General features: G+C 38.6%; 4 protein-coding genes across 9 annotated transcripts in view; all 4 read right to left on the bottom strand.

Moving 5' to 3' along the window:
• Window positions 1-4369: 4369 nt before the first annotated feature.
• The window catches only part of LOC141442912 (zinc finger Y-chromosomal protein-like), a 46136-nt gene continuing 23661 nt past the window's right edge, over window positions 4370-26844 (bottom strand). The window contains exons 5-6 of one of the 6 annotated variants that reach the window (XR_012452987.1): window positions 6299-7962; window positions 6023-6101 (exon numbers count right to left, since the gene is read on the bottom strand). Coding sequence is in view for 5 of the 6 variants with exons in the window: in XM_074108063.1 (XP_073964164.1) it covers window positions 12094-13475 (1382 nt within the window). In the remaining variant the exon portion in view is untranslated. The other 5 variants (XM_074108066.1, XM_074108069.1, XM_074108063.1 and 2 more) reach the window with 5 other exon arrangements.
• On the bottom strand, window positions 8133-10316 carry LOC141442921 (zinc finger protein 711-like). Its single transcript, XM_074108107.1, has 2 exons — window positions 10211-10316; window positions 8133-9616 (listed from the first exon to the last, which is right to left on the bottom strand). The coding sequence occupies exons 1-2, from the start codon at window positions 10314-10316 to the stop codon at window positions 8502-8504; spliced, it is 1221 nt and encodes a 406-aa protein (XP_073964208.1). The 3' UTR covers window positions 8133-8501.
• On the bottom strand, window positions 10416-11569 carry LOC141442923 (zinc finger Y-chromosomal protein 1-like). The gene has a single exon (XM_074108109.1). The coding sequence runs from the start codon at window positions 11520-11522 to the stop codon at window positions 10434-10436; it is 1089 nt and encodes a 362-aa protein (XP_073964210.1). The 5' UTR covers window positions 11523-11569; the 3' UTR covers window positions 10416-10433.
• Window positions 17968-26727, bottom strand: LOC141443042 (uncharacterized; the record flags this gene model as incomplete). The annotated part of the gene is made up of 2 exons (XM_074108260.1): window positions 17968-19349; window positions 26640-26727. Coding segments are annotated over 2 exons (1194 nt in total), but the record flags the coding sequence as incomplete, so codon positions are not given.

Here is a 26844-nt window from a genome sequence, read left to right on the forward strand (position 1 = left end):
AAGCTTGCTTAGATGCTTACTTGCTTAGATGGTTAAGTAACCATCTATGCTTGTGTCACATATTTGATTTGAATGGTTTCTTAGTTACAGTTGTTGATGACTTGGACTGTCATTCTAAATATATGTTTATCGTAATAAGGTGATGTACATTTTATTAATTTAATTACTTAACAAATTGGCGACGATGTCGTTTGATTTGAAGAAAGGAAAACGTGCGCGTGCCACCCTACGCGGTGTACTAACTAAAACGAACAACGCATTTCAAGATGAACAAAACTTACATACTTACGAAGAACTAGAAACCCGACTTCTTACACTACAAAATACTTACGATGGCTTACAAAATATACAATGTCGAATAGAAGAGGAGACGGAAGAGGAGGATCTTGAGGCAGAAATGGCATACAGGTATGAGATTGACGAGATTTATACGAAGTTACGCACAAAAATTTTACGATTGATAAATCTATACAAAAATGAAAGTAACATACCTCCTATTACTCAAGTAACCTCCGTCACGAATGCCCATCATGAGGCACAACCAAGAATTAATTTTCAACCATTTCAAGCCAAAGAGACCTTCAAAAATTTCATAAAGCGGCTTTCCGTTTATATCCTACTAAATAACATCACTCATCCTAAAACGAAAGTTTATACCTTACTGTCTACTTTACCTCCAGATATCCACGAAAGATTATATGACCTGTGTTCTCCCGAAGAACCGATCGATAAGACTTTTGAAGAACTTACAGATATTTTGGATAAATTTATTGACCCGAAACCAAGCATATGGGCGTCGCAACATAATTTTATATCACGTTTACAACAAGCCGATGAAACAATTGCAATTTACGCGTCAGAATTGAAAAAGTTATCTCTAAATTGCGAATTCAAATGTACACACTGCAAAAAACCTACAGTTGAATCATTCTTATCACTACAGTTTATACGGGGATTAAAAGATGGAGATATTCGTACAAAAATATTACAACAGAAGGAAACCACACTGTTTTCTAATTTAGTGGATACCGCCACGTTGATGGAAAAGGGAAAAACTGAAAACTCAACCATGTCTGTATCAATTCGTCATACATCTTTTGACAATATGAATAAAGTATCGAAAGCACCAAGATACGCTTCAAATCCACAAACCATCAAAGACCTGAAGGGCAAATGTTATCGATGCGGTAAAACGATCACAAAGCGAATGAATGTGGCGCCATAAAAAGCACGTGTCGCAAGTGCCAAAAAGAAGGCCACTTAGCTCGAGTCTGCTTACAAGGACGTAGAAATAATAACACAAACTTACTGGATAACTCTACAAGCAGCCTCAGCGCCGACAGCACAGCGGAGATCAACTTAGTAAAAAGTGAAATCTCTGACAAATACATTATACCGATTGAAATTGAAGGTACAAGAGTCAATATGGAATTTGATACTGGCGCTACACTTTCTACTATATCATTAAAAGATTATAAAAAGCTCAACATTAAAAAGAAAGTTTTCACGACTAACATGAAGCTAAGAACTTACACAGGTGAAGTATTTAAGCCCACTGGTGTGGTATATGTCAAATGCACCTATGGAAATCAGACTTTCTACGGAAAATTATACATAATAGACAAGAATGTTGACCCTATCCTCGGCCGAAGCTGGATGAAAGAGTTCAACATCACGCTTGCCGATATGAGAACCGTCCAACAATGTGAAAACATACCGAAACTAGAAAAATTACTAGAAGAGTACGATTCCACTGTATTTAATTCAAATTTGGGCGAAATTCCAAACATTCGAGGCCACCTCACTCTTACAGAAAACTCACAACCGATCTTTATCAAACCTCGTAGAATTCCTTACGCATTACGAACCAAAGTAGATGACGAAATAAACCGCCTTGAAAAATTAGGGATTATTACAAAGATAGACCACTCAGACTGGGGCACACCTGTCGTTCCGATAGTCAAACCTAACGGCAGCATCAGACTTTGTGCTGACTACAAGATTACTTTAAACAAAGTTATAAAAGACGAACAATACCCAATTCCAATAATTGAAGATATTTTAGCTGAAATGAATGGCGGGCAACTGTTCTGTACCTTGGACATCACACAAGCATACTTGAACATGGTGATGGATGAAGAAAGTGCCTTATTACAAACCTTAAGCACACATAAAGGTACTTTTAAGGTAATCGGCTCATGTTTGGAGTTAAAGTTGCCCCTAGCCTTTGGCAAAAGTTTATGGACCAATTATTACTTGGTATAGATGGAGTAAAATGCTTTTTCGATGATATTATTATACAGGGCTCTACAGAAGAAGAACTACTTTGTAGGCTTAGACAAGTCTTGGAGAAACTCAAAGAAAGTAACCTTCGAGTTAATAAGGAAAAATGTCACTTTTTAAAAGAAGTATTAATTACTTGGGACATACAATTGACAAAAACGGATTGCATAAGAATCAAGATAAAGTCAAAGCAATTTTCAACGCACAACGTCCGACGAATGTAAACGAACTACGAACCTTTTTGGTATGGCAAATTACTATAATAAATTTATACCTAACCTTGCATCTATTACAAGCCCTTTAAATGCACTCCTGAAGAAAGGAACAAAATTTATTTGGTCTCCGAAATGCGAAGAAAGCTTCAAGAATGTCAAAACAGAAATACTCAGTGAAAGAGTCTTATTACACTTCGATCAGAAAAAACCATTAATTTTAGCAACAGATGCGTCACCTACAGGACTGGGTGCAGTACTCAGCCATAGACTACCGGATGGCTCAGATCGCCCAATAGCATTTGCCTCTAGATCTCTAACTAATAGTGAAAAGAAATACAGTCAAATCGACAAAGAAGCAACTGCTATATTCTGGGATTAAAGAAATTCTTTCACTACTGTTATGGTCGCAAGTTTACCTCTATCACAGACCACAAGCCACTGACTTCAATTTTCCATCCACATCAAACCTTACCAACATTGAGTACAATGAGGCTATTCCATTATGCACATTTTCTATCTGGATTTGACTACAATATTGAATATAGAAGTTCTTCTAAGCATTCCAATGCAGACTACCTCTCACGATTTCCTGTTGAAAAAGTTAACGACAGTAATATTGACCAACATTCCATATTCCAACTAAGGCAGATAAACACATTAAACATTTCACCCGAAATTATTTCCAAAGAAACAAAAGAAGACCCGAACTACGGAACTTGTTTCAAACGCTACAATCGGGAAATTCACTTAGAGAATCAGGATACAATGATAACGAATTGACACTGCAAAATGACTGCATTCTAAAAGGTACGAGAGTAATAATACCTCGAAAATTACAGCAACAAATTTTAGAAGAACTTCACATTGGCCATATTGGGATTTTAAAAATGAAACTTCTTGCTCGTAGCTTCGTATATTGGAAAAATATTGATAAAGATATCGAAACTAAAGTGAAATCATGTCGAACTTGTAGATTACATCAAAATGAACCTCCTAAAGCCCCACTACATCATTGGGAAGATCCAACTGGTCCTTGGCAAAGAATTCATATTGATTTTGCAGGGCCTATATCTGGCTATCAACTTTTATTGTAGTGGACGCCTTTTCAAAATGGGTGGAAATAATTCCTACTAAAACGATGACAAGCTCATTCTGTATTCAGAAATTAGATGGATTATTTGATACTTTTGGATTACCCTATACAGTAGTATCAGATAACGCGAGACAATTTGTCTCCCAAGAATTTGAAAACTTCCTACATACCTCTGGTATTGCACATAAAACAATTGCCCCGTATCACCCGGCTACAAACGGGCAAGCGGAACGTTTCGTACAGATTGCCAAACGAGCACTGCATAAATTAGAGGGGGAGAGTGGCGATATATCACAGAAAATCCGTTTAGTGAAACATGTTCTTCGAGCTACACCAACTTCCTCAGGAGACTCTCCATATGTCATTATGTTCGGAAGGGAAATACGAACAAGATTGGCTGCCAAGATCAGAGCAGTTCCTAAACCACCCCCCAGACAGTCTCGACACGGTACAGATGGGAGAGAGTTCAGTCCCGGAGCCAGAGTCCAAGCAAGGGACTATTCCGTATCGAAAACCAAATGGGAGTTTGGCATTGTAGTCCGCCGTCTCGGACAGCTACATTATCAGATTAGGACAGACAGCGGACTCCTGTGGATCCGACACCTGGACCAGCTACTCCCTGCTCCTCTGATTCACGGCGGAGGCGTGTCACATATTTGATTTGAATGGTTTCTTAGTTACAGTTGTTGATGACTTGGACTGTCATTCTAAATATATGTTTATCGTAATAAGGTGATGTACATTTTATTAATTTAATTACTTAACAGCTTGCTTGCATGCTTGCTTGATTGCTTGCTTCTTTTAAATGTTTATGGTTCACGCGAGCGAAGCCGCGGGTAAAAGCTAGTACTAAAATATACTAATACACGATCGAGTTAAAATGCGACTAAAAATAATAGCGACAATAAAAACACGATTGAGATTGAGACACAACGGGATACTTAAATGCACGATCGAGGTGAAATGCCCCTGGTGTTGCAGATGTTTATGGGCGGTGGTGATCTCTTACAATGAGGAGACCCACTTGCTCGTTTGCCATCCAGTCGAATAAAAAAGCGACTAAAATTTATAGCGACTTAAAAAATAAACGGTAACGCTATAATTAAATATACGATCGAGGTGAAATGCGATTCGGTAAAACGCTACAAGGAATTTATGCTTTTGAGGGAAAGAACTAACAAAATGTGTAATGTTGGTCCTGCTGTGGTCCTGCTCACGTCTCCCGAATCATCCTGTATAGAACTTTGAACTATTTTTAAACACTAAATCCATTTCAAAATCTAGAAGTACAAGTGTCGATTGGACGCAGCAACACTAAGCACTCGCTTCACTCGTTCATTTATCTTTATAAGGTCTTTAATTTTCTATGAGATCATGTCACATTTCACAGTTTTATCGTTTCCACTTTTAAATGGCGTTTTACGTTATTTCATTGTACGTAGCATGCCATTGCTTCGAATGTTTGACAAATTCATTTTTATTGTGAAAACCTGACCCGCATTCCGAGCACATAAACCTAAATACAGAATTATGGCTCCGCATATGCTTGCGAAGTGTCATCTTGTGCATGTAAGCATTCTTACAAATCGGACATATGAAGTTCCGTTCGCCTGTGTGTCCACGCATATGCTGCTTCAACTTGGACTCTATGCTAAAACATTTGGAGCAAACTTCGCATTTGAATTTTTCCGTGTGGAACCTCGTCGTGTGCTGCGTTATAGCTCTACGAGTGTTAAACGTAGCTTTACATAAGTGGCAGGGGAACGTCTTAGTGATTCCATGGACGTCTTTCAAATGTATCATTTTGCTGTAATGCTCTTTGAAAGTTTCATCGCATTGCGGGCATTTCTTTGGTTTCACTCTTGCTTTGCCTTTATGGATGATCTCGGTGTGGTATTTCAACTGACTCTTCTTTGTGAACACTAAATCACATTGTTTGCAATTAAATTTGATATTGTAGTGCGTTTCTTTGTGTTTCATTAAGAAATGTTGATTTAGGAATCCAGCACCACAAGTCTCGCAGACGACTTTACCCACGTGGCAATTCATGTGTGAATTTAGAAGTGGGAATGAATGGAAGTCGCTTCCACATATGTGACAGACAAAAGCGCCGTTTCTTAATTCCATGTTGTATTCCGTCATGCCGTTAGTCGCGTTAAAGAACTCCTTTTTATGATCTAACTTCAAATGTTCTCGTACAGTATCTAAATTACTGTACGTTTGATTGCATAATCTGCATTTTAAATTCGATATGTCCACTTGCAGCGTTCTCTTCCCTTTATGCACGTACTTCTCTAGTATAACCTTTAAGTTTTCCTTTATTTCGTGGGCAGATGTGTGGTGTAACAACGCTGGTAGTTCAGAATGGTACTCCATGCAGTAAAAGCATTTGAAACTTGAGCCCATGAATATGAAAGGCCGGACTGTTGTGAACATTATGAAGGACGCGGCGTTTTTTCGTTCAGGAACTGTCATTTGCCAGATACTCGTCTCTAAGCCTGAATTCTCGCCTGCGAAAGAAAATATTTACATTTAATGGAATTTTTTAAATGCACAAGATTTTTTTTGGTGTATGATCTAAAAGCCAATTTTCTACTATTTACTTATATAGATAAATTACGTTTAACTTAATATATAATTAATGAACGTTTATGAAAGTAAGTAAGATTTACATAATGTGTAACAGTTAGGATATAAAATCTCTTACCCCTATTTATCAGCCGACAATAAGTGAATAAAACTTATCCAACTGTTTACAATACTTTATTTATTTCATAATACTGCCCTATGGTACTGTCATAATTTATTCACTTAAATTGACGTCCATTGAGCCCCGTATTGGAAACCGACGTTAGGCATTGAAATACTATCTTATAATAAGAATATCCAGGCACATTTTCCTCTTAGAGTCCACCTTATAGATTAAAGTTGAGTAAAGCCGAGGTTGCACGCAGGCCTGCCAAGGTATTTGAAATTTCCGCCAACACGTTCATCGCCTTTCTTCTTTGTGTATAATTTAAGTAGTTAGGCACCTCTGGAAGTAGTGGGCCCGGCGGCATTTCAGACTTAGTTAATTTTGGAAGAACGTGCGGAGTGGCGATTAATCCACCGACAAAAGCGTAGCTCTTCAATTTCATAAGAAGAAGAAAATCAGCCAGCCTTGGGTTAGGCAATTGATAGAGATATTGAAGTTGATCTCAAGTAAAATGTCATCTATGGACTTTGAGGAGACATGAAGGTGGCACACATCATTTCCCATTTACTAACGTTATTCAAGACTTGACGCTATTATTTCACGGGACCCAACGTGCCACTGCTTCGTATGCTTTACGAATTCGTTTTTATTATGAAATCCTGACCCACAATCCGAGCACATAAATTTAAATACAGAATTGTGGCTCCGCATGTGCTTGCGAAGCGTCATCTTGTGCATGTAAGCATTCTTACAAATCGGACATATGAAGTTCCGTTCGCCTGTGTGTCCACGCATATGCTGCTTCAACTTTGACTCTATGCTAAAACACTTTGAACATATTTCGCACTTGTATTTCTCTGTATGGTATCTAGTTGTGTGTTGTGTAATAGCCCATCGAGACGTGAATTTCGCTTTGCAAATGTGACACTCAAAAGTCTGTGATACTCCATGCACGTCTTTTAAATGTATAACTTTGCTATAGTGCTCTTTAAAAGTTTCATCGCACTGAGGGCATTTCTTAGGCTTCACTCTAGCTTGGCCTTTGTGTACTATTTTAGTGTGATATTTTAGTTGACTCTTTTTTCCAAATACGGCGTCACAATCTTTACAATTGAATTTATTATTAAGATGCGTTTCTTTATGCTTTAAAAGAAAATATTTGTTAAGAAATCCTGCACCGCAAGTTTCACATACGACTTTACCGACATGGCAATTCATATGCGAGTTTAAAAGTGCGAATGTGTGGAAATCCCCATTACAAATATGACACATAAAAGCACCGTTTTTTAGTTCCATATTGTACTCAGTCATTCCATTGCTTGCTGGAAAGAATTCCTTGTTATGTTCATTAAGCAGGTGTTCCTTTACCGCTTGCAAGTCAGGGAATTTATTATTACACAAACGACAGTTCAAATCCGATATATCTACTTGAAGCACTCGCTTTTCTTTATGAACATACTTTTCTAAAAGCACGCTTTCTTCAGGAATTTCGTGGTTGCTGGTGTGATCTAATAGAGATGCTAATTTAGAGAAGTATTCTGCACAGTAGAAACATTTGAAACAAGTTCCCATGAATATGAACGGCCTGACGGTCGTATATTGAATGAATGCAGCCGCATTTTTCCTTTCTGGCAGCGTCATTTGCCACACGCTCGTTTTAATGCTTGGTCTATCGTCTGCGAAAGAAAAAGATACTGTAAGTTTCATACTCGGATTATTCAATTATTTTAAAATTATGAAAAATGTTGTATTTACCTATTTTTAGTCTATGTTTAGCAGTTGTATCAATCCAGGAGTTCAAGTGGTTAAAAAAAACTAGGAAGTAAGTACGAAAAATAGTTTTATTCACTACACTCGCATCTTAGGTCTAAAATTAAGAGATCATTTTGAAGGCTAATAAGACTTACAATTAGTCTCACTCAACTTAAAATTATTTTGCAGTTCGTCCTTACAAAATTACAAGGAAGTAGGTAGCAGATAATTAAATTGCACTCGAATAAGATTTTTTGCAAAAAGTGTTGCAATAAATAAATACTGAATTACTAAATCCCTAGGCGTTCCAAAAACTTAAAGTGCCTGTAGATACAAATTTATACAGCCGATTACACAAAAAAAAATATTTTTGTCTTCAAGTAAGCTGTAAGTTAGTAGCGAAAAAGACCCTTGGTAATTTATTTCAAAAAAACCTAATGTCAAAGGAAATAACTTGTAAATTTTAATTTACAGTGAAGTTAAAGAAGCACCTGGGATGCCATTCTTTCACGTGTTTATTAAAGTCGTTTCTATTGGGAAAGCCGCTGCCACATTCTGAGCAAGTAAATTTATTATAGTCCCCTTGTAAATGCGTCCGCATGTGCTGTCTCAGGCTTTTCTGATGCCTATAAGCTTTTTGGCACAAGTTACAAATAAAGTTACGCTCCCCCGTATGTGACACCATGTGTTTCTTCAAAGTAGTACGGCAGCTAAAACTTTTTTTACAAATTTCACATTGAGTCTTTTGCGTGTGGAACTTGTTTGTGTGCATAGTCAATGCTCGACGGCTTGAAAACGTGGATTTGCAAATCTCGCATTCGAAAGTAAAAGTGATTCCGTGAGACTCTTTCAAATGTCGCAATTTACGAAAATGTTCGAAGAACCTTTCTGGACAATGCGGGCAGCGCAACATGCGCATCCTTGTCGAGCCTTCGTGTGCTTTTTCTATATGGTATCTCAAGTTTGAACTGGTAGTATATACTTTTTTACATCTATCGCAAGGGTAGCCGCCTGGTAGGTGGATTTCTTTGTGCTGCATTAAGCGCTGATGCGTCATGAAACCTACTCCACATGTTTCACAGATCGCGTTGCTAAAATGCACGTTCATATGTCGATTGAGAAGGATAAACGTTTGGAAAATTTTACTGCATATATGACAAGAGAATTGGCCATCTTTGACAGTTAGATCATATGCGACTAAACCGTTTCCAGACTTCGTGAACTCTTTTTGATGTTTTTCAGTTAAATGCTCTCGAATTTTGTCCAAATCATTGAAGTTATCATTGCAAACTCTGCATTTTAATTCTGAAATATCAACTTTAACCGTTCTCTTCCCTTTTGGTAGAAGCTCTTTAAGAATTTTCTCTCCTGATGGCACATCATGGGTGACAGTGTGTTGTAATAGCGAATTGATTTCGGGATAATGTTCGTGGCAGAAGAAACATTTAAAAAAATATCGGCAATAGACGAAAGGTCGGACGGTGGTGTGTTCAAGGAAGATGGCGGCGTTCTGTCGCTCCGATACCGTCATCTCCCAAATACTGGTGATGGCGCCTTGTCGAGCCGCCGGGTCCAGGCCTGAGGAGACAAAGTCAACTTTGAATTCTTCTCAGTTCCATTCTGCTTACTTTTCAACACCATCACAACATGCAAAACAACGAATCCATTCAGGGGAGATATTAAAATTATTACACCGTCTATACCGTCAGCATTCTCATTTTGTAGATAAAAATAGGTGCCTGCTGTTAATTTCTTTGCTAAGTGTCATCATTATCGAGTATCTATTAAATTCTAACGAACTGTTCTTCAACTTAATAAATAATTAATGACTTCGATATCTGCAGATTTTAACGACCAGTTAAGCAAGTTTAATTCATAGGGCCTAACCACACAACTAAACTATCAAAATTATTTTTTAAAATCGAATGTATAGATGTTACGTAGAAGTTGCAAGTGAAAGTCAATGTGAAGATAGTTAAATTTATTTACCATTAAGATTATGATGTACTTATCCAAAAATAATTCAAGGTTAAATAAAAATAATTAAAGCTTATTTAGTCGACAGTTTCGTTACTTACTATTACAGAATAATAAGTAACGGTAATGTTTTAAAAAGGTAAATTATACAATTTGTTATTATTTATTATGCAACAAATAAAAGCGGGTACTTACTGACTGATTTGAACACAGTAGGTATGTAATAAGTTAAATAAAATAATAATGCTATTGTAGATATATAAACTGTACCTAATTTAAACAATATTAAGAAATGGCACATTATAAAAGAATAGGCCGATCTAGAAAGCTAACGTAACTCGGTCGTTCATACGACAATCACATTGCGAACCTTCGCGATATCCATAAAAATCTAAAAACAATCGCAACCTATTTCAAATTAATTCATAAGTTCTGATCCAAAATTCTTAACGATTGTTTTGAATTGCCACTGAGGATGCCACTGCTTCATGTGTTTGTTGTAGTCATTCCTATTATGAAATCCATTCCCACATTCCGAACACGAAAACTTCCAAACAGGGCCGTGGACTCGCATATGCTGCCTCAGAGTCCTCTCATGCATGTAGGCTTTCTGACAAATATTGCAGAAGAAGTTTCTCTCCCCCGTATGTCCCCTCATATGCATTTTCAATAGCGAACGAGTCCCAAAACATTTCCCGCATATCTTACATTGTATTTTCTGCGTATGTAATTTCGTTGTATGCTCTGTTAAAGCGCGTCTTGTGGGAAACACCGCTTTACAGACTGGACATTCGAAGGTAAATGTGATACCATGAGCTTCTTTTAGATGTGTCATTTTACGGTAGTGTTCTGCGAATCTTTCTAAACAATGAGGACATTTTAGAGGTTTTATCTTCTTTGCGTTTGTTACTTCGTGCTTTTTGAAGTAATGGTAGCGTAGTTTCAATTTCGTGGCGAATACTTCTTGGCACTTATCGCACTTGTGGACGCCGTTTTGATGAACTATTCGGTGGTTTATCAGACGTTGGTGAGACATAAAACCTAGGCCACATGTTTCACAAACCACACTAAAATGTACGTTCATGTGTCTATTTAGAAGAAAGAAAGAGTTAAAAGTTTTTGAGCATTTGTGACACGAAAGAAGCCCGTTATTTGTGCTCAAGTCATAAGCCATCAGACCATTTCCAGCGGTGTTGAATTCTTTTTTATGAGCAACGGTTAAATGTTTTCTTATATCATCTAAATCTGAGTATTTTTGCTCGCAAAGCTTGCACTTTAATCCAGATATGTCTACTTTAATGACACGTTTCCCTTTTCTTAAGTATTGTTTAAGTAGACAGCATCTTTCTGGTGTAACATGGAACGCTGTGTGTTGTAAGACGGAATGTATTTCCGGAAAGACTTCGTTACAGTAGAAGCATTTAAAATTGGCCTGCTGGTAAAAGAATGGCTTGATGGTTGTGAACTCAAGGAACGTAGCGGCGTTTTGTCTTTCCGATATTGTCATTTGCCAGATACTGGTTCTTGGGCCCGGGCGGTGTCTTGCCGGTAATCCTGGGAAAGAAAAGTTTGCCTTTAGACCTTTTGGCCGATATTCGAAAATAAGTCAAATTGCGTGCATCAAGTGATACTAACCGTTTACTTTTGCCTTCTAACTAAAGCGCCTTTATGTTAAAAGTAGGACAAGATTTGTGAAATTAACATATTTAAATCAAAATTAAAATTGGCACATATTTATTTTGAGTATAATGGTATACAATACAAGTAATAAAAAAATCACATGTAGGTAAATACCCTCACTTTTCACCCAATATAAACAATCACAGTTAATATTCGTCCCTTGCAATACCTTAAACAATAAAGTGTGGGCATCCGCGTATTTTTTTACCGTGAGATATGCAGCAGTTTGATTACCTTGTCATTTCTTCTTCACCGCTTGTTTTATTAGTGAATAGATAGCATTGATAAGTTTTACTGTCGCTTGCGAAAATCACGTTAGATTCAACTAAATTATAGTTTTATTCCTTGATATACTAACAGCTGTCTATATGGACTCACTCGTTTATTTTAAACTGTTTCTAAATAACGCCGTGACAATTATTGACATGTACGCTTAGCGCTGCAACGTCGCTACAGCTCAATCCGCAAATGGTACAGGTTACTCCAGGGACATGTGTTCTCGTGTGCTCTTTAAGATTTTTCATCCTCGCGTATGCTTTTCCACAAACACCACATACAAAGTTTTTCTCTCCAGTATGAATTACCATATGCCTTGACAAACAGTACTTTGAAAAGAATCGGGCATGGCATATGTTACATTCTTGATTTCGCTCCTGTAGATGTACTGACCTTATATGCAGTAAGAGATGGTACTTCAGATCATACTCACGTCCGCAAGTCTCACATCTAAATAAACCACTGGTTTGATTGTGAATGATGCGCAAATGTTTCGTCCTTTGATAATTTGAGTTAAATCTCTCTGGACATATAGGGCATGTCCTTGGAAACTGCTTTATATGCACCCCTCTCATGTGTAGAGTTCTTTTAGCAGAGTTACTGAATACTTTGTCACATTTGTCGCAAGGAAAGTTGCCCTGTTCGTGCGTCTGCAAATGGCGTTTGAGAAGATTGAGCGAGATGAAAACAGAGCCACAGACGTCACAACTGAAGTTATTAAAATGCTTGCTCATATGGATTATAAGCAGTCTTAGTTTAAGAAATTTCTCTCCACAAATTTGACAGTTGAATTCTTTTCCTTCTAATTTAAACGGAATTATATTGTCATTAAAATCGGGGTCAATATTTTTGCCATGGATTTTCAAATGCACTTTCAAGGACTTTAGATCTGGGAGCGTTACTAAACAAATTTTGCATTTCAAGCAGCTAACATCTACTTTGACGCTTTTGTCACGAATTCTATTATTTAATTCTTGTTTCACGTCTCCTATGCTATGACCATTCATAGTGTGATCTTTTAGAAAGCTCGCATCTAAAAATGTTTGAGAACAAATGAAACATTTGTACTTATTGCTCGCGTGTATAAAAGGATACACGTAGGAGTATTCGAAAATTGTTAAGGCGTTTTGCTTCCATACTTCATGTTCTAAAGGAATATTCTTTTTGCGTGGAGGCCCATAGTAGTACGCACTCTGGACTGTCTTTACGTTGAAAGTAACTGAAGTTTCCTGCCCTTGAACAGCGTCGTCCCACTGTATATCATCAAGAGATATTGGTTCTTTTAATACTGTTAAACTGGCCACTTTGTTCAATTTAGCCTTTTTGTTCAATCCAAGTTTTGAAAATCGCATTTTACTTTTATTGTACGTTTTTACTGATTTCTTTTTCTCGTAGGTACATTCCAGATCGTGTATATCAATGGGAGTCTTCAGAATAGTAAGCTTTATATCGTTGCCGTCTTCATCTTTGAGTATGATAGACGAAAGGCTCTCTTGGATCGTCCCTAGAAGAAAAAAAAATTCTATCACTAAAAAACAAAATCAGATTTTGTAGTATCATCAATTTATTAAAATAAAATTAAGTCATACGTCAAATCACATGTGCATATAATTCCAATTCGAATAAGTTACATTTGATAAAAATAAAATGAGAAAAATATCGTCATATTTCGCAATTTCATTTTATACTTGAAGAACACTGTCATGAAGCCTGAGATGGTCTTTTAAATTCTTTCGCCGTAGGAAAGCCATGCCACACACTTCACATTTATAATTCTTCTCTCCCGTGTGTATAACCATGTGCCGCTTGAGCGTCTCCTTGTTGCAGAACCTTTGATGGCACACGTCGCATTGTTGGTTCCTTTCTTGCAAATGAACCGAGCGAGTGTGACAAATCAAATGATATTTCAAATTGAACGCACGCCCACAAGTCTCGCATTTGTGCACACGTGTCGACTGATTGTGTACGTCTTGAAGGTGAATAGTACGTCTGTAGTTAGAATTAAACCTCTCAGGACACATTGGGCATCTTCTTGGATACTGCTTTAAATGAACACCCCTGATATGAAGTGACCGCTTATGAGGCGTTGTGAAAACTTTGTTACAACGGTCACAAGGAAAGTTGCCATTTTCATGGACTTCTAAATGCTTTTTCAGCAAACGTAAAGTCATGAAGCCTGAGCCACAGATTTCACAACTGTAGTTGTTGAAATGTACGCTCATGTGTATAACTAATATGCGTACTTTTATAAATTCCTCGTCGCAAATCACGCATTTGTGAGTGCCTTCACGGCCGTCTAATTTAAACGGAATCATATTGTCCTTCAGCTCAGGGTCTATAGGTTTTTGATGTGCTTCTTTTAAATGGTGTTTTAGTTCCACCAAGCTTTTAGGCCGCAACGAACAAAGCTTGCACATCATGTCGCACACGTCCACTTTCAGTACGTTTTCTCTTCGATTGTTAACAAGTCTTTTCAGTGGAGCAAAGCTATGATTATCATGCATATGTCGACTTAAATCAACAGTTTCCAAAAAAGGCTGAGAGCAAACAAAACATTTAAATTTATTGTTACCGTAAACGAACGGGTAGACCGTTGAGTACTCAAATACTGTTAAGGCGTTTTGACGAATATCCGGCCGAGTTTTTACTTTTGGCGGGACAAATACTTCCACAGTTGGATTAGAGTTGATTTCTACTGGAGGCGGAGATGTTTGACCGCTATTAGAAATTGGAGATGGACTACGGGACGGAGTGAAATTCTTTGAAGTTGTCGGGTTGTAATTTGAGTATCGCGCGAATGATCTGAGTTTCAGGTCGATTTTATCGAAGTCCGATATAGTCCCCAGGGGTCTACACAAGCTGCGGTCGTATGCCACTTGGAACAAGGGCACGATCCTTTTCTGCTTCTGTATTTCCGGTAATATCGGAGTGTCGGATCCTAGAAAAACAGAAAATTCGTACTTGTATCACGACGTCAACACAAACATGCATTATTAGATTATTCTGTGTTCAATTATATACTTATGTAGGTGCATTGTTACAACCATCCCCCAAATTTAGGCACTTAAATAAAAGGGCTTTTAAAGTTTTAGACGGCTTAAGAAAATATGTTCAAGTAGTAGCTGCGGAACATCCGGAAATGGAGAGAAATACTGAATACCATCGAACTCCACACTTCATCAAGGACAAAGTGTAAGATACTGAGCTGACTGAAGGCAATAAGAAATAAAAAAATAGTAAAGCTTGCTACTGTTTATTTCAGTAGGTACAAAAGCAACTTCAATTAATCGTACCAAGAATCCTATTTAATCTATCAATAAACTAATCTCGCACTTAAAAACATAATATCACGTCATATCACTATATTCATATTTGACCGGATGGTGCACTTTTACGTGATGTTTCAGGCTACAATTTTGCACAAAAGACTTTCCACAAGTCGTGCAAACGAACCGTCTATCATTTTCATGAATTCTCATGTGTTCTCTTAAAGTATATTTCCTCGCGTATGCTTTCTTACAGATCGTACACTGATGCTTTCTCTCCCCTCCGTGACGAATCATATGCTCTTTAAGCTCAGATTTAGAATAAAACTGCCATTCGCACACCTCGCATGAATGTCTCTTTAATTTTAGATGTACCGTTCTTATGTGGACACCTAGTTTCCCACTTAACGTGAAAACCTTGGGGCATAGATTGCACTTAAATTCTTTTAACTTGACGCCGTGGACGGAAGACACATGTTTGTTCCGTTGGAAGTAATTTCGGAATGTTTCAGGACAATTGGGACATCTGTGTCTCTTGACTCGCATATGAACAAGCGCATAATGTTCATTTTTAGCATTCGTGGACCGAAAGACCTTGTCGCATGCGTCACAAGCGAATGAGCCAGTTTCATGGGAAAAAGCGTGAGTTCTTAAACGTTCAGGTGTTATAAAACCTGTTCCACATTGCTCGCAAATAAAATTCTGATAGTGGATATTCATATGCTGGTTTAAACTTTTAAATTCTGCAAAAGCTTCTCCACAAATTGCGCATTTAAATTCGTTTTTAGTTACTCGGAATGGTAAGACACCGTCATTCGATTTAGGATCTATATTTTTATAATGCTTTTCCAGTAAGTGACGTTTGAGAGCGGAGAAATCAGTTAAAACGTCGTCGCATAGAATACAACCAGTGTCTGATACATCTACTTTAACCAGTTCATATTTCTTCAACTTGGATAAAGCGTTTTTAATTTGTGAGGCAGTTCTGACGTTATGTTCGGCTACATTATGTTCCCTGAGCCAGGCAGGATCAGCGAATTGAAGATCACAGTAAAAGCAGAGGTACAAATTCTTCATCCATCTAAATGGACACAGTTTTGTAAACTCCAGTAGTACCATGGCGTTCTTTTTTCTAGCCTTCAAGTCGTCAATATTTTTCTTATAATTCTCTTCGTTTTGCATAAATCCCGTAGGTCTCAGGACAGTCACTTGACTGTTATTCTCGATGGGTGAAGTATCATCACCTAGAAATGAGAAAAACGTACTTCAAGAACTAATTCATGTTGCATGCATTTTCAAGATAAAGCATGAAGATCTGTCACCACCAGGCTTGGAAAACTTATAATAAACAACAGCCGAACAAAAATCCTATAAGAATATTTTGAACAGATGTTTGCAATTTTTATGTTAAAATAATATTTTTTTATGTAAGTCCTATACTTTATTGTTTAATAAAAAATCAATAGTTTTATCTACTTTTGATAGAGCCTTATTTTTTGTCACGCTACACGCGTTTTCTGACTAGCCGAGTTGGCACACTCGAAACGTGTACTTTAACAATGTTAATCGGTATATACCTCTTAGATACTGGAATACGTCTTACAAATGTGTTGGATGATGTACTCTCATGTGCTGTTTCATGCTACATTTCTGGATAAACGTTTGTCCACATACGGAGCAAGTATATCGCCTGTCATTGTTATGTATTCTCATATGTTCCCGTAAAGTTTTAAGTCTAGCGTACGACTTCTTACAGATATCGCACTGGTAAATTCTATCGCCGTCGTGTTTGATTGTATGCTCTTGCAGTTCGTAGTTACTGAAAAACTTCATGCCACACACACTGCACACGTGATTTCGTTCCTGCAAGTGTTGAAACCTAATATGCGCTGACCTCTTACTGCATAAATCGAATACTCTATCACAGGAAGGGCAAGGAAACAGCGGTGTCTTTTGCTCATGCACCGTGTGTAGATGCTTTATTCTCTGTTTATAAGAGATGAACTTCTCATTGCATATAGGACATTTGTATCTTTTATTAGACTTGTGCACTCTTGCAATGTGACTATACAGAGGCGCGTATGTAGTGAAGGTTTCGCCACAATGCTTGCAAGGGAATACGCCTTCTTCGTGCGTTTTAATATGATTGAGCATTCGTTGAGATGTCGCGAATCTTTTACCGCATTTCTCACATATGTAATGCTCGTAATGGTCGTTCATGTGTTTGTGTAAAGTCAAGAACACCTCGTACATTTTCCCACATATTTGGCATATTTGCTCTTCCGTTCCCAGTTTGTATGGAAGTATCGTTTCTCCGTGTGTCATGTCTATGTATTTACCGTGTGCAGGCAGATGTGTTTTCAGCATTTCATAGCTATCTATTTCCACAAAGCAGACCTTGCACAAGGCGTCCACGAAATCCACTTTTAACGGTTCATATTTTCTAGGTTTGAGCAATAGCTTTGGTTCGGGATGGTAAACTCGGTTGTGATGTCGGAGCTTCTCTGGTTCTATAAATGTGTGTTTACAGTAGTAACAGAGATAAACCCCTCTTCTGTATTTAAACGGGTAGGCTGTAGACGTGCCTACGATAGCAGACATGTTATTTCTGAAACTGGCGCGCTTCTGTTCGGCCTCGACTCGGTCAGCAGCGACGCGGATAGTGGAAATGCCCTCCGAGTCCGACATCACTTCCTGTTTAATGCCCTCTTCACTTTTCCGTCCTAAAAATAGAAAAACATCCAATCAAGCCTCCTCCAGTCAACCTTTTTAGATTTAAAGGCTTTCAATTCATCCGTTTACTGTATGGTAATTTTAAGACTGTAATTGCAATTTGCCAAAATCTAGTTTAAAATTTAGGAGAGTTAGACGAATAGTATGTGAGAATTAGCTAAGTGTATAACAAGTATTATAAAATTAACTTAATTGATGTGAAATTGGGCTCCCCTAAAAGGATTTAAATAAGTAGAAAAACGGTTAATTTAAAGCACATTATTTATTAAAATATCAGTACATGTTAGGCAATCTCAATTTCTTTAGAGGCTCTGCATTAGGATGGTGAGTTCTCATATGACTCTGTAAACTACACTTTTGTACATACGCACTGTTACAAAATTCGCACACAAACCGTTTATCATTATTATGTATACGCATGTGCTCCCTCAAAGTTTTGGTTCTCGCGTAGGATTTCTTACAAACTTGACATTGGTATTTTCTCTCTCCTATATGTTTAACCATATGATTCCTAAGCTGTGCCGCTGTGACGAATTGGTAGGGACACAGCGCGCAGAAGAATTGCTTATGTCTTATATGGACTTGTTGTATGTGCTTAGTGCGTTGATTGCACATGGAAAAGACAGCCGTACACAAATGACAAGGGTATTCTACTTTCCTGTCATGCGCAGCTTTCAAATGTTTAGCTCTATCCGCGTACCGTAAAAATGAGTCGTTGCAATAAGGACATCTGTATCGGTACTCCGGGCCATGAGTTAAAGCCATGTGACTGTTTTTTAAAGCTCTAGTCGTAAATACGTCGTCACATTTTGAGCATTTATATTGCAGAACATTTGAGGATTCGTGTATAACTAAATGCGCTTTTAGTCTATGAGCAGCGGCAAATGCTTTGCCGCATTGAAAGCAAATGTTGTTAGGGTAATGGTGATTCATGTGTGTGTTTAATTTTGAGAAAAGCTCAAAGTGTTCATTACAGTGCGTGCAAAGAAAGTCCTTTCCGTTAATTAAAAAGGGAGTGATGCCGATGCTATGATCGTTGCTTATTGGTTTATTGTGAGTTTGGAGTAAATGGTCCTTTAGTGTTTCTACATCTTTGATTAGCAGTAGACAGAGTTCGCAGCGTAGGCCACTGATTTCTACTTTGACGTTGTCTAGGGGGCGCGCGAGACGCATCGCCTCGACCCGGTTCGGATGCTCAAGCGCATGTTCCCTCACGCTGCTAAAGTCTCCAAAGGAAATTGGACAGAACGCGCAAGTAAAAGCGCCTCTCTTCCACCTGAACGGGCAGACGTTGGAACACTCAATAATTATAGCCGCGTTGTCTCTATGATCTTTATACTTGCGCTTCGGTTTCCATTTAAGTTTGTGATCGACGGACTCTAAAAACAAAAGAAAATTCACTATCAAACATCAGCGCAGACTGATTATGTAATTAAGTCTTAATCGAAGATCGTTTCTTTTTTATGGCAATTTTATCCTCTGAACTCCAATATAAAGTCATGATGTTAAGAAATATCACCTTTAGAATGAATCCGACACAATTCGAAATATTCACATTACTAAAATAAACTTTTTATAAAAACAAAACATGATTGAGTTTTAAAATGAGAACATTTTGAATTGTGTCAGATTCGTTCTAAATGTGCGTATTACATGTTAATCGTCTTAACGCTCCGAAGCTGTTTACAGATTAGTTTTCCGTTTGTGTACTACCTTAACATGAGAATAACGCAACGTGCCGCTACCGAACACAGAAGGACACAAGCTACAACGATACTCAGCCTTCTGGCCGTGTATTTTGTCCAAATGTCTTAACCTAGAATGGTAGGAATCGAAATGCTCATCACAGACAGGGCAGCGATATCTTTTCTTTGACCCGTGCGCGCTAGAAATGTGACGATTTTTGGCTACTCTATTCGGGAACACGGCATCGCATTTGGGACAAGCAAATTGTCCTAGCTCATGACACATTTGGTGTGCTCTCAATTTATGCTTTCCTGAATATCCTTTTCCGCAAGTATGACAAATATAACTTTGATAATGCTTATTCATATGGATGAATAGACTCATGAATCCTTCGAAAAGCACATCACAGTGGACGCATCTGTATTCCTTTCCCGTCAACACGAACGGTATGACACCATCGCTGCACTCTGGTTTGAATTCCTTGGAATGCGATTCCGATAAATGAATTTTGAGATCCTTTAGCTCATTGACTTTTTGATAGCATATTGCGCATTTGAGATCAGTTATATCTATTCGGAGGGGAAATGAGTTCCGCACTTCCTGATTTTCGAATACGTCAAGTCTATTTGTGTGAATGTTTGAGTGAGTGCGTACGTCGCTCACGTTGGCACAGATGGTTGGGCAATATGCGCACATAAATTTCCCACGTTGCCACCTAAAGACAACAGCATTAGAATATTCCAGAATAAGAGCAGCATTCGCTTTATCCTCCACAAATTTCCTTTTCCGCCTCCATTTTATTTTAATTGACGCGTCGCAATTTTCTGATGCTTTGGGGACGGCCAGGCCTAAAAATAGAAAGAAACTAATTGAAATCGCAGACTGTTTGTTATTTCGTAACAAACTGAGCATGATTATAATCCATTGCGTGTGTCATTACGTGGCGTCTGAGCTTAGAACTGGAATAAAAGCGCCAGTGGCATTGAGGGCATTCATATCGTTTTTCAGTAGGTTTGTGAGCGGTTCGAAAATGTGCTGCTCTTTTGCAGCTAGTCTCAAATGATTTTCCGCAAACGGCACAATCGTAATTTCTTTGCTGTTGAGCGTGGTCGTCTACCAAGTGTTTAGCGCGAGCGTAATATGTTGTGAAAACTTCAGGGCATCGAGGACAAGTATACCGCACGCCCTTTCTGTGCACTCGCAACCTATGGCACATTCTAGCAGCCCGCGTCGCTAGAACCTCCTCACAGTCCCCACAAGGGAAGCTCCCTGTTTCATGTGACTGCACGTGGGTTCGAAACCTAGATTTAGACACGAAAGCTTTCCCGCACGCATCGCAAATGTAATTTTTGTAATGAGTATTAATATGTTCGTTCACTTTTGCAAAACTTATAAAGTGAGAGAAGCATTTTTGACAAAAGAATCCGTTTTGGTCAAGTTTAAAGGGTAAAACACCATCACTATAATCAGAGTTTAATTTCTTCCCGTGTAATGACACTAAATGATCTTTCAGATCATCTATGTCCGTCAAAGGATGATTACATAGCCTGCAGCTGAGATTCCCTATATCAATCTTAACCATATTATTTTCAGTCAATTTTGCAAATATTTTTTTAGTGGGTGGTTCGTTTAAGTGATTGCTTCGAACGTGGTCACGCAATGGGGCGGTGTCTACAAACTTGGCATCACAGTAAGAGCAGTAAAAGGCGCTGTGGAACCATCGGAAGGCCCAAGCGGTGGAACATTCGAGAAGAGTCATAGCGTTCCTCCGCATCATAGTTTTTGATATGCGCTTTTCGGATTCCTCTGGCAACTCGTTGTTCGCGCGGCGTCGCCGGCGCATCTGCCGCGCGCTAACGTTCTCCTTTAACTTCCTAACTCGTCTAACTCCTACTTTTGCCTCCGCTACCGCACTAGCGGAACCTAAAAACAAAATAATGTGTTACTACTATAAGGTCAGTGTCCATTTCCAGCATGCGATTATTGTTGTTTTGTTAATTAAATAAATGCCCTTATTTGCCAGTAGGCAACCTATGCTGCAGATGCTGTGTAATCAGAGTACCTAGTAAAATAACATTAGTCAGTCAACTAGATAAACATTGTTGATTAGCGAAAAAATTTAATATCCAAAAAAAGTTTAAAGCTTGTATTAAATCACAAATTTTCCACATAACTTAAAGTTGGTTACATTTTATCCGGATCTATACTAACGAGATCGCACACATCTGAATGGATTTCCCGCAAGTGCGTCAACAACTGAACGCGCTGCTTAAATAGAGAGCCACACCATTTACAGCTTAAATCATCATGTGTCTTCAGGTGTGTTCTTAAAGCCCTATTTCTTGGAAATGACTTTTCACACACATTGCAGTGGAAATTCCTCTCTCCAGTATGTTTCACCATGTGCCTCTTAAGTTCGTAGGCGGTTTTAAAATTCCATTCACAAAAACGACAACCAAAATCGCGTTGAGGTGGGAAATGAACCGTCCGGACGTGTATTGCCCGCTTCCCCGATGTTTTGAACGTGAGTTCGCAATGCGGGCAACTGTATGACACTTCTTTTTCTCTATGGGCCTCGTTTAGGTGATTCATACGATCGTAGTACCCATCGAAACGCATGTTGCATTGAGGGCACTCGTATCTTGGTGCTTTAGCATGTGCGTGCGCCTTGTGATGGTCCCTAGCAGCTCGCATTTTAAATGTACGGACGCATTCATTACAAGGAAACAACCCACTTATATGCACTTCAGAGTGCTTTCTCAATCTAGGCGCAGTCATATAACCCTTGCCGCACGTAGCACAAATATAATGCTGATAATGTACATTCATATGTTCGTAGAGCTTTAGAAAATTATTAAACTTTTCTTGACATATCACGCATCTCCACGATTCTTTATCGAGACAGAAAGGAAGAACGCCGTCCGGTTGTTTTGTTTCAAAGTTGTATCCGTGATCTATGACATGTTCTCGCATCTGTTTCACATCTGCGTATGGCATAGAACAGAGACGACAAACGGCTCCAGTCACGTCGATATTGATGAGGGACATCTCTTTGAATTTGCTGTAAATATCTTTGACGCTGTGTTGTGAAGAGCAAGTCGCTACGTGAAGCCTCAAGAGGTTACAGTCTGTGAAATTGGCTTCGCAGTAGGCGCATTTGAACTGGTTTCTTTTCCATCTGAAGGGCACGACGGACCAGCATTCTAGAATGGCGGTCGCGTTTTTCTTTGTCGCGAGCCTAGCCTCTGCTCGAGCGCTCCTCTGGTACCGCGGCTTTTCCTTGAGCAAATGCTCTATTGGTACATCGGTAGCCTCTACCTTTATCATAGTTTCGTGTTCGGTTTGGCTGCTTCCTAAAAATAGAAAAACGTGTCTTGAGATAGCTTCGAGAATTGTCTTCTAATTTTTCAGGGATCACATTTTCTGGCCGATTTGATATTTGGTAGACGTTTCTTCGATGGTTTAATAAAAATCATATGTTATCTGAATTAGTTTAATGGACATAATATTTACAGCAGTTAGATAATGTCTCAATATACAAGATTATTCATACGGTACACACACACGCATATAATATCTATTTTATTAAAAATAAGTTAATTAAGCAATAGAAATGTCTACACTGCTTTTAAAAGTACATTAGAAAAATAAACCTTCGTGATAATATTCACAACTTTACATAGAAGTATAGTTCAATTACAGAAGAAACAAATAATTTATCAGGAGGGTCAGAATTGAGTGTGTAAATACCTGTGTACGTTTATGAACTTCGCTCAATTAATTTTGTTTTAAAGACGTACCCTACATTTAAACAAGTCAAGAGATCGGAGATTTAAGTAATATAATAACTATCGACAGTTTACATCTCATGTCTTTCGATATACTTAATTAGATCAATTATTATTAATAATATTTTTTTTGACTTAAATAGACATGTTAAGTTATTGCATTTAAAAATTGCCTAGATGACTACACACAAGCAAACATATTGCTTAAACTGCGAATTAATTAGCTCTGTTCGTATCATCACACATGGAAATGCTTCTTGGCAATGTGTTTATCCAATGACAATTTTGTGGCAAAAGCTCTAGAACAGCTACCACATGGATATCCATACTCTGTCTCCTTCTTAGTCCTATGAGCTTTAACGTTGTGGTGATATTTTTGAGACCTAGTCTTAAAAGTCATATGGCAAGTTGTACACTCGTACATTTCAGCTCCAGGCTTGTAGTTATGGAACTCCATCAGATGACGTTTCCTGAGTTCCCAAGTTGCAAAGCGAGGTTTGTCTTTGCAGTGCGCACACATGTAAGGAAGCGTGGTATGTTGTGTTTTAATGTGCACGTTCCTTTCTTCTAAAGTAGAGAAAGTGGCGACGCATCGACTGCAACTATATTTGTTGTCATGTGGTATTTTTGTGTGGGCTATTAAAGCAGATTCTGTGATGAAACCCTCACCGCACGTGTCACATACAAAGTTCTGGAAGTGTTCTGCTGTGTGTTTCTTTAGTGAGATAAAATCTGAAAATTGACATGTGCATATGGCGCATTTCCAATGAGATCCATCATTTAGTTTGAAAGGAAGTACGCCAGGCTGTACGTCAGCATTTATAGGTTGCTTGTGGTCATTTTTGAGATGAGTTATAAGATCGTCAAGAGAATCTATTCGTAAGTAACACAGTTTACACTGAAGATCAGTGATATCTACTTTGAGGAACTCTTTTCTTAACTTTCGACTGAAAACATGTTGTATGTTGAAATTGGCGTGTCTCGCAGCCATATGCATTCTGAGACCATTTGGATCGTTCGATTGCACACGGCAGAAAACGCAATTGAAATTTTGGCCCCATGTTCGGAATGGTCGAGCGGTAGAACACTGTAGAATTATCTCAGTATTGCTACGGTGCTTCAGTGCCTTCCCAAAGCGTGGCTTATAGGTTGCCTTGTAGCATTTGAAGTTTCGTTCGTGCTGTCTCAAACCGTGTTCGGATAAGAACGTAGCACCGCACTTCTCACAAGTAAATATCTTAACGTGACTTCGCAAATGACCATTTATCTGGGAGAATTCGGAGAACGTTTTGTCGCAATCAAGACACATCCATAGCCCTGTAGGTCCCTGTCTGTAAGGTAGCACTCCAAACGGCACTTCAAAGTTAACCGTTTTACCGTGATCTCCAGACAAGTGATTCATAAATACTTCTACGCTTTGAATGTCTTGTGAGCATAGGTTGCATTTGAACTCGGTTATATCTATTTTCAAGCCGTCTACTACCTTGTAGAAAGCACTGTTGTAATCAGCATTCGCGTGTTCAGTTTTGATGTGAGTCCTCAACGCCGTCATAGGCTCAAACTCGTCATGGCAGTACGAACAGACTATCCTATTAAACCGTGTTTTAAAAGGGAACGCAGTAGAGTACTTTAGTATCAGTACAGCGTTCTGACGCTGCGGGTTCTGGTTAACCGATCTTTCGAATAGTCTCTTTTTCGATTTACGTTCGGTCTCAGTACGTTCCGCTTTTTCCTTTGGCCCTAAAAAAGAAAAGAACGTCATCATTACACAGTCGTGAAAACATTTCCTCTTAAGTTCGTAATGTCCAATACATGCCACGACTAGTTTGCTGTCTACATAGAATAAGCATATTTCAGTTTTGAATTTATTTATTTGTTTGAAACATGTGGATGTCCTACAAGTTAAAATGTTTTTTGGCCATGTGTTTATCTAGAAACAGTTTAGTAGTGAACGCTTTAGGGCAACTCGGGCAAGGGTAATTAAGTTCACTGTCTTTTTTAACCCTATGCGTTCTGGCCATGTGATTGTACTTCCCGGAGCGAGTTTTAAAAGTTTTCTGGCAAGTAACGCACTCGTATTTATCTGCGCCGGAAGTATAATTGTGAACTTCCATTAAGTGTTTCTTGCGAAGTTCCCAATTAGAGAAACGGGGTTTATCTTTACAATAGTTGCACATATAAGGTGTGTTTGTATGCTGAGTTTTTACGTGGTGATTTCTCTCGTCTAGAGACGAGAAAGTAGCCACGCATCGGCTGCAATTATATTTGTTTTCGTGCGGTATCTTTGTGTGAGCGATCATAGCGGACTCAGTAATGAACCCCTCCCCACACGTATCACACACATAGTTTTGCAAATGCTCGGCCGTATGTTTCTTCAGCGATACAAAGTCTTGGAACTGATTCGGACAAATAGTGCATTTCCAAATAGATCCGTCATTCAGCCGGAACGGTATAACACCGAGCTGTTCATCATTTATAGGCTGTTGATGGACAGTTTTTAAATGGTTTGTCAGAGCGTCTAATGATTCAACAGGCATAAAGCAGAGTTTACAATGTAGATTTGTGATATCAATTTTAAGGAATTCTTTCCCTAGTTTTCTGTAAAAAGCGTCTTGAACGTGGTAGTCAGCGTGATGAGTAGCCACGTGGCTTCTAAGGCCACTTGGATCACTCGTTTGTACGCGACAGAATACGCAACTGAAATTACTCTTCCATGTTCTGAAGGGACAAGCGGTAGACCACTGCAGTATCAGCTCTGCATTCCGCCGGGACCGCATAACCCTACCGTTACGAGCTTTGTACGCCGTCCTGCAACACTTGACCTGACGGTGGTGGTCTCGCAGAGCGTGATCAGATATGAAGGTCGTACCGCACTTCTCACAGCTAAAATTCATAAAATGAGTGCCGATGTGACGATTGAATTGAGTAAACGAGGAGTATGTTTTGTGACAATATACACACGGCCATTCGCCGTTAGGGTTCTCTTTATATGGCAATACTCCAAAACGAGCATTAAATTTAACCGGTTTTTCATGTACCGTAGACAAATGAGTCATCAATGAGTCAATATCATTTATAGTTTCATCACATATTTTACATTTAAGGTTAGTTATGTCTACTTTAATTAAATTGTCGTTTGTTCTATAGAATACATTTTTAAAGTCAGAATTGCGGTGCTCAGATTGCATATGGTACCGTAGATTAGAAAGTGGATCAAATTCGTCGAGGCAATACGCGCAGAGAATTTGCGTGAACCTCGTTTTAAAAGGGTAGGCGGTTGAAAATCTTAGTATTAGTTCGGCGTTACGCCGCTGTGGTGTCTGGTAAACGAGAACTATTTTCGGTTTTGGTTCCCTCTCACTGTCATTACGCCCGCGAATTTCCAACGTGTACCCTAAAA

This window comes from Choristoneura fumiferana, chromosome 26, assembly GCF_025370935.1.
Source record: "Choristoneura fumiferana chromosome 26, NRCan_CFum_1, whole genome shotgun sequence".
NCBI lineage: Eukaryota > Metazoa > Arthropoda > Insecta > Lepidoptera > Tortricidae > Choristoneura > Choristoneura fumiferana.

Excerpts from the sequence above, each read along its gene's own strand:
- LOC141442921 (XM_074108107.1), bottom strand. The coding sequence starts at position 10,316 with ATGTGCCATTTCTTAATATTGTTTAAATTAGGTACAGTTTATATATCT. Across the intron at positions 9,617-10,210 it reads TACTGTGTTCAAATCAGTCA|GCCTGGACCCGGCGGCTCGA; the intron begins GTAAGTACCCGC and ends TTGTCTCCTCAG.
- LOC141442923 (XM_074108109.1), bottom strand. The coding sequence starts at position 11,522 with ATGACAATATCGGAAAGACAAAACGCCGCTACGTTCCTTGAGTTCACA.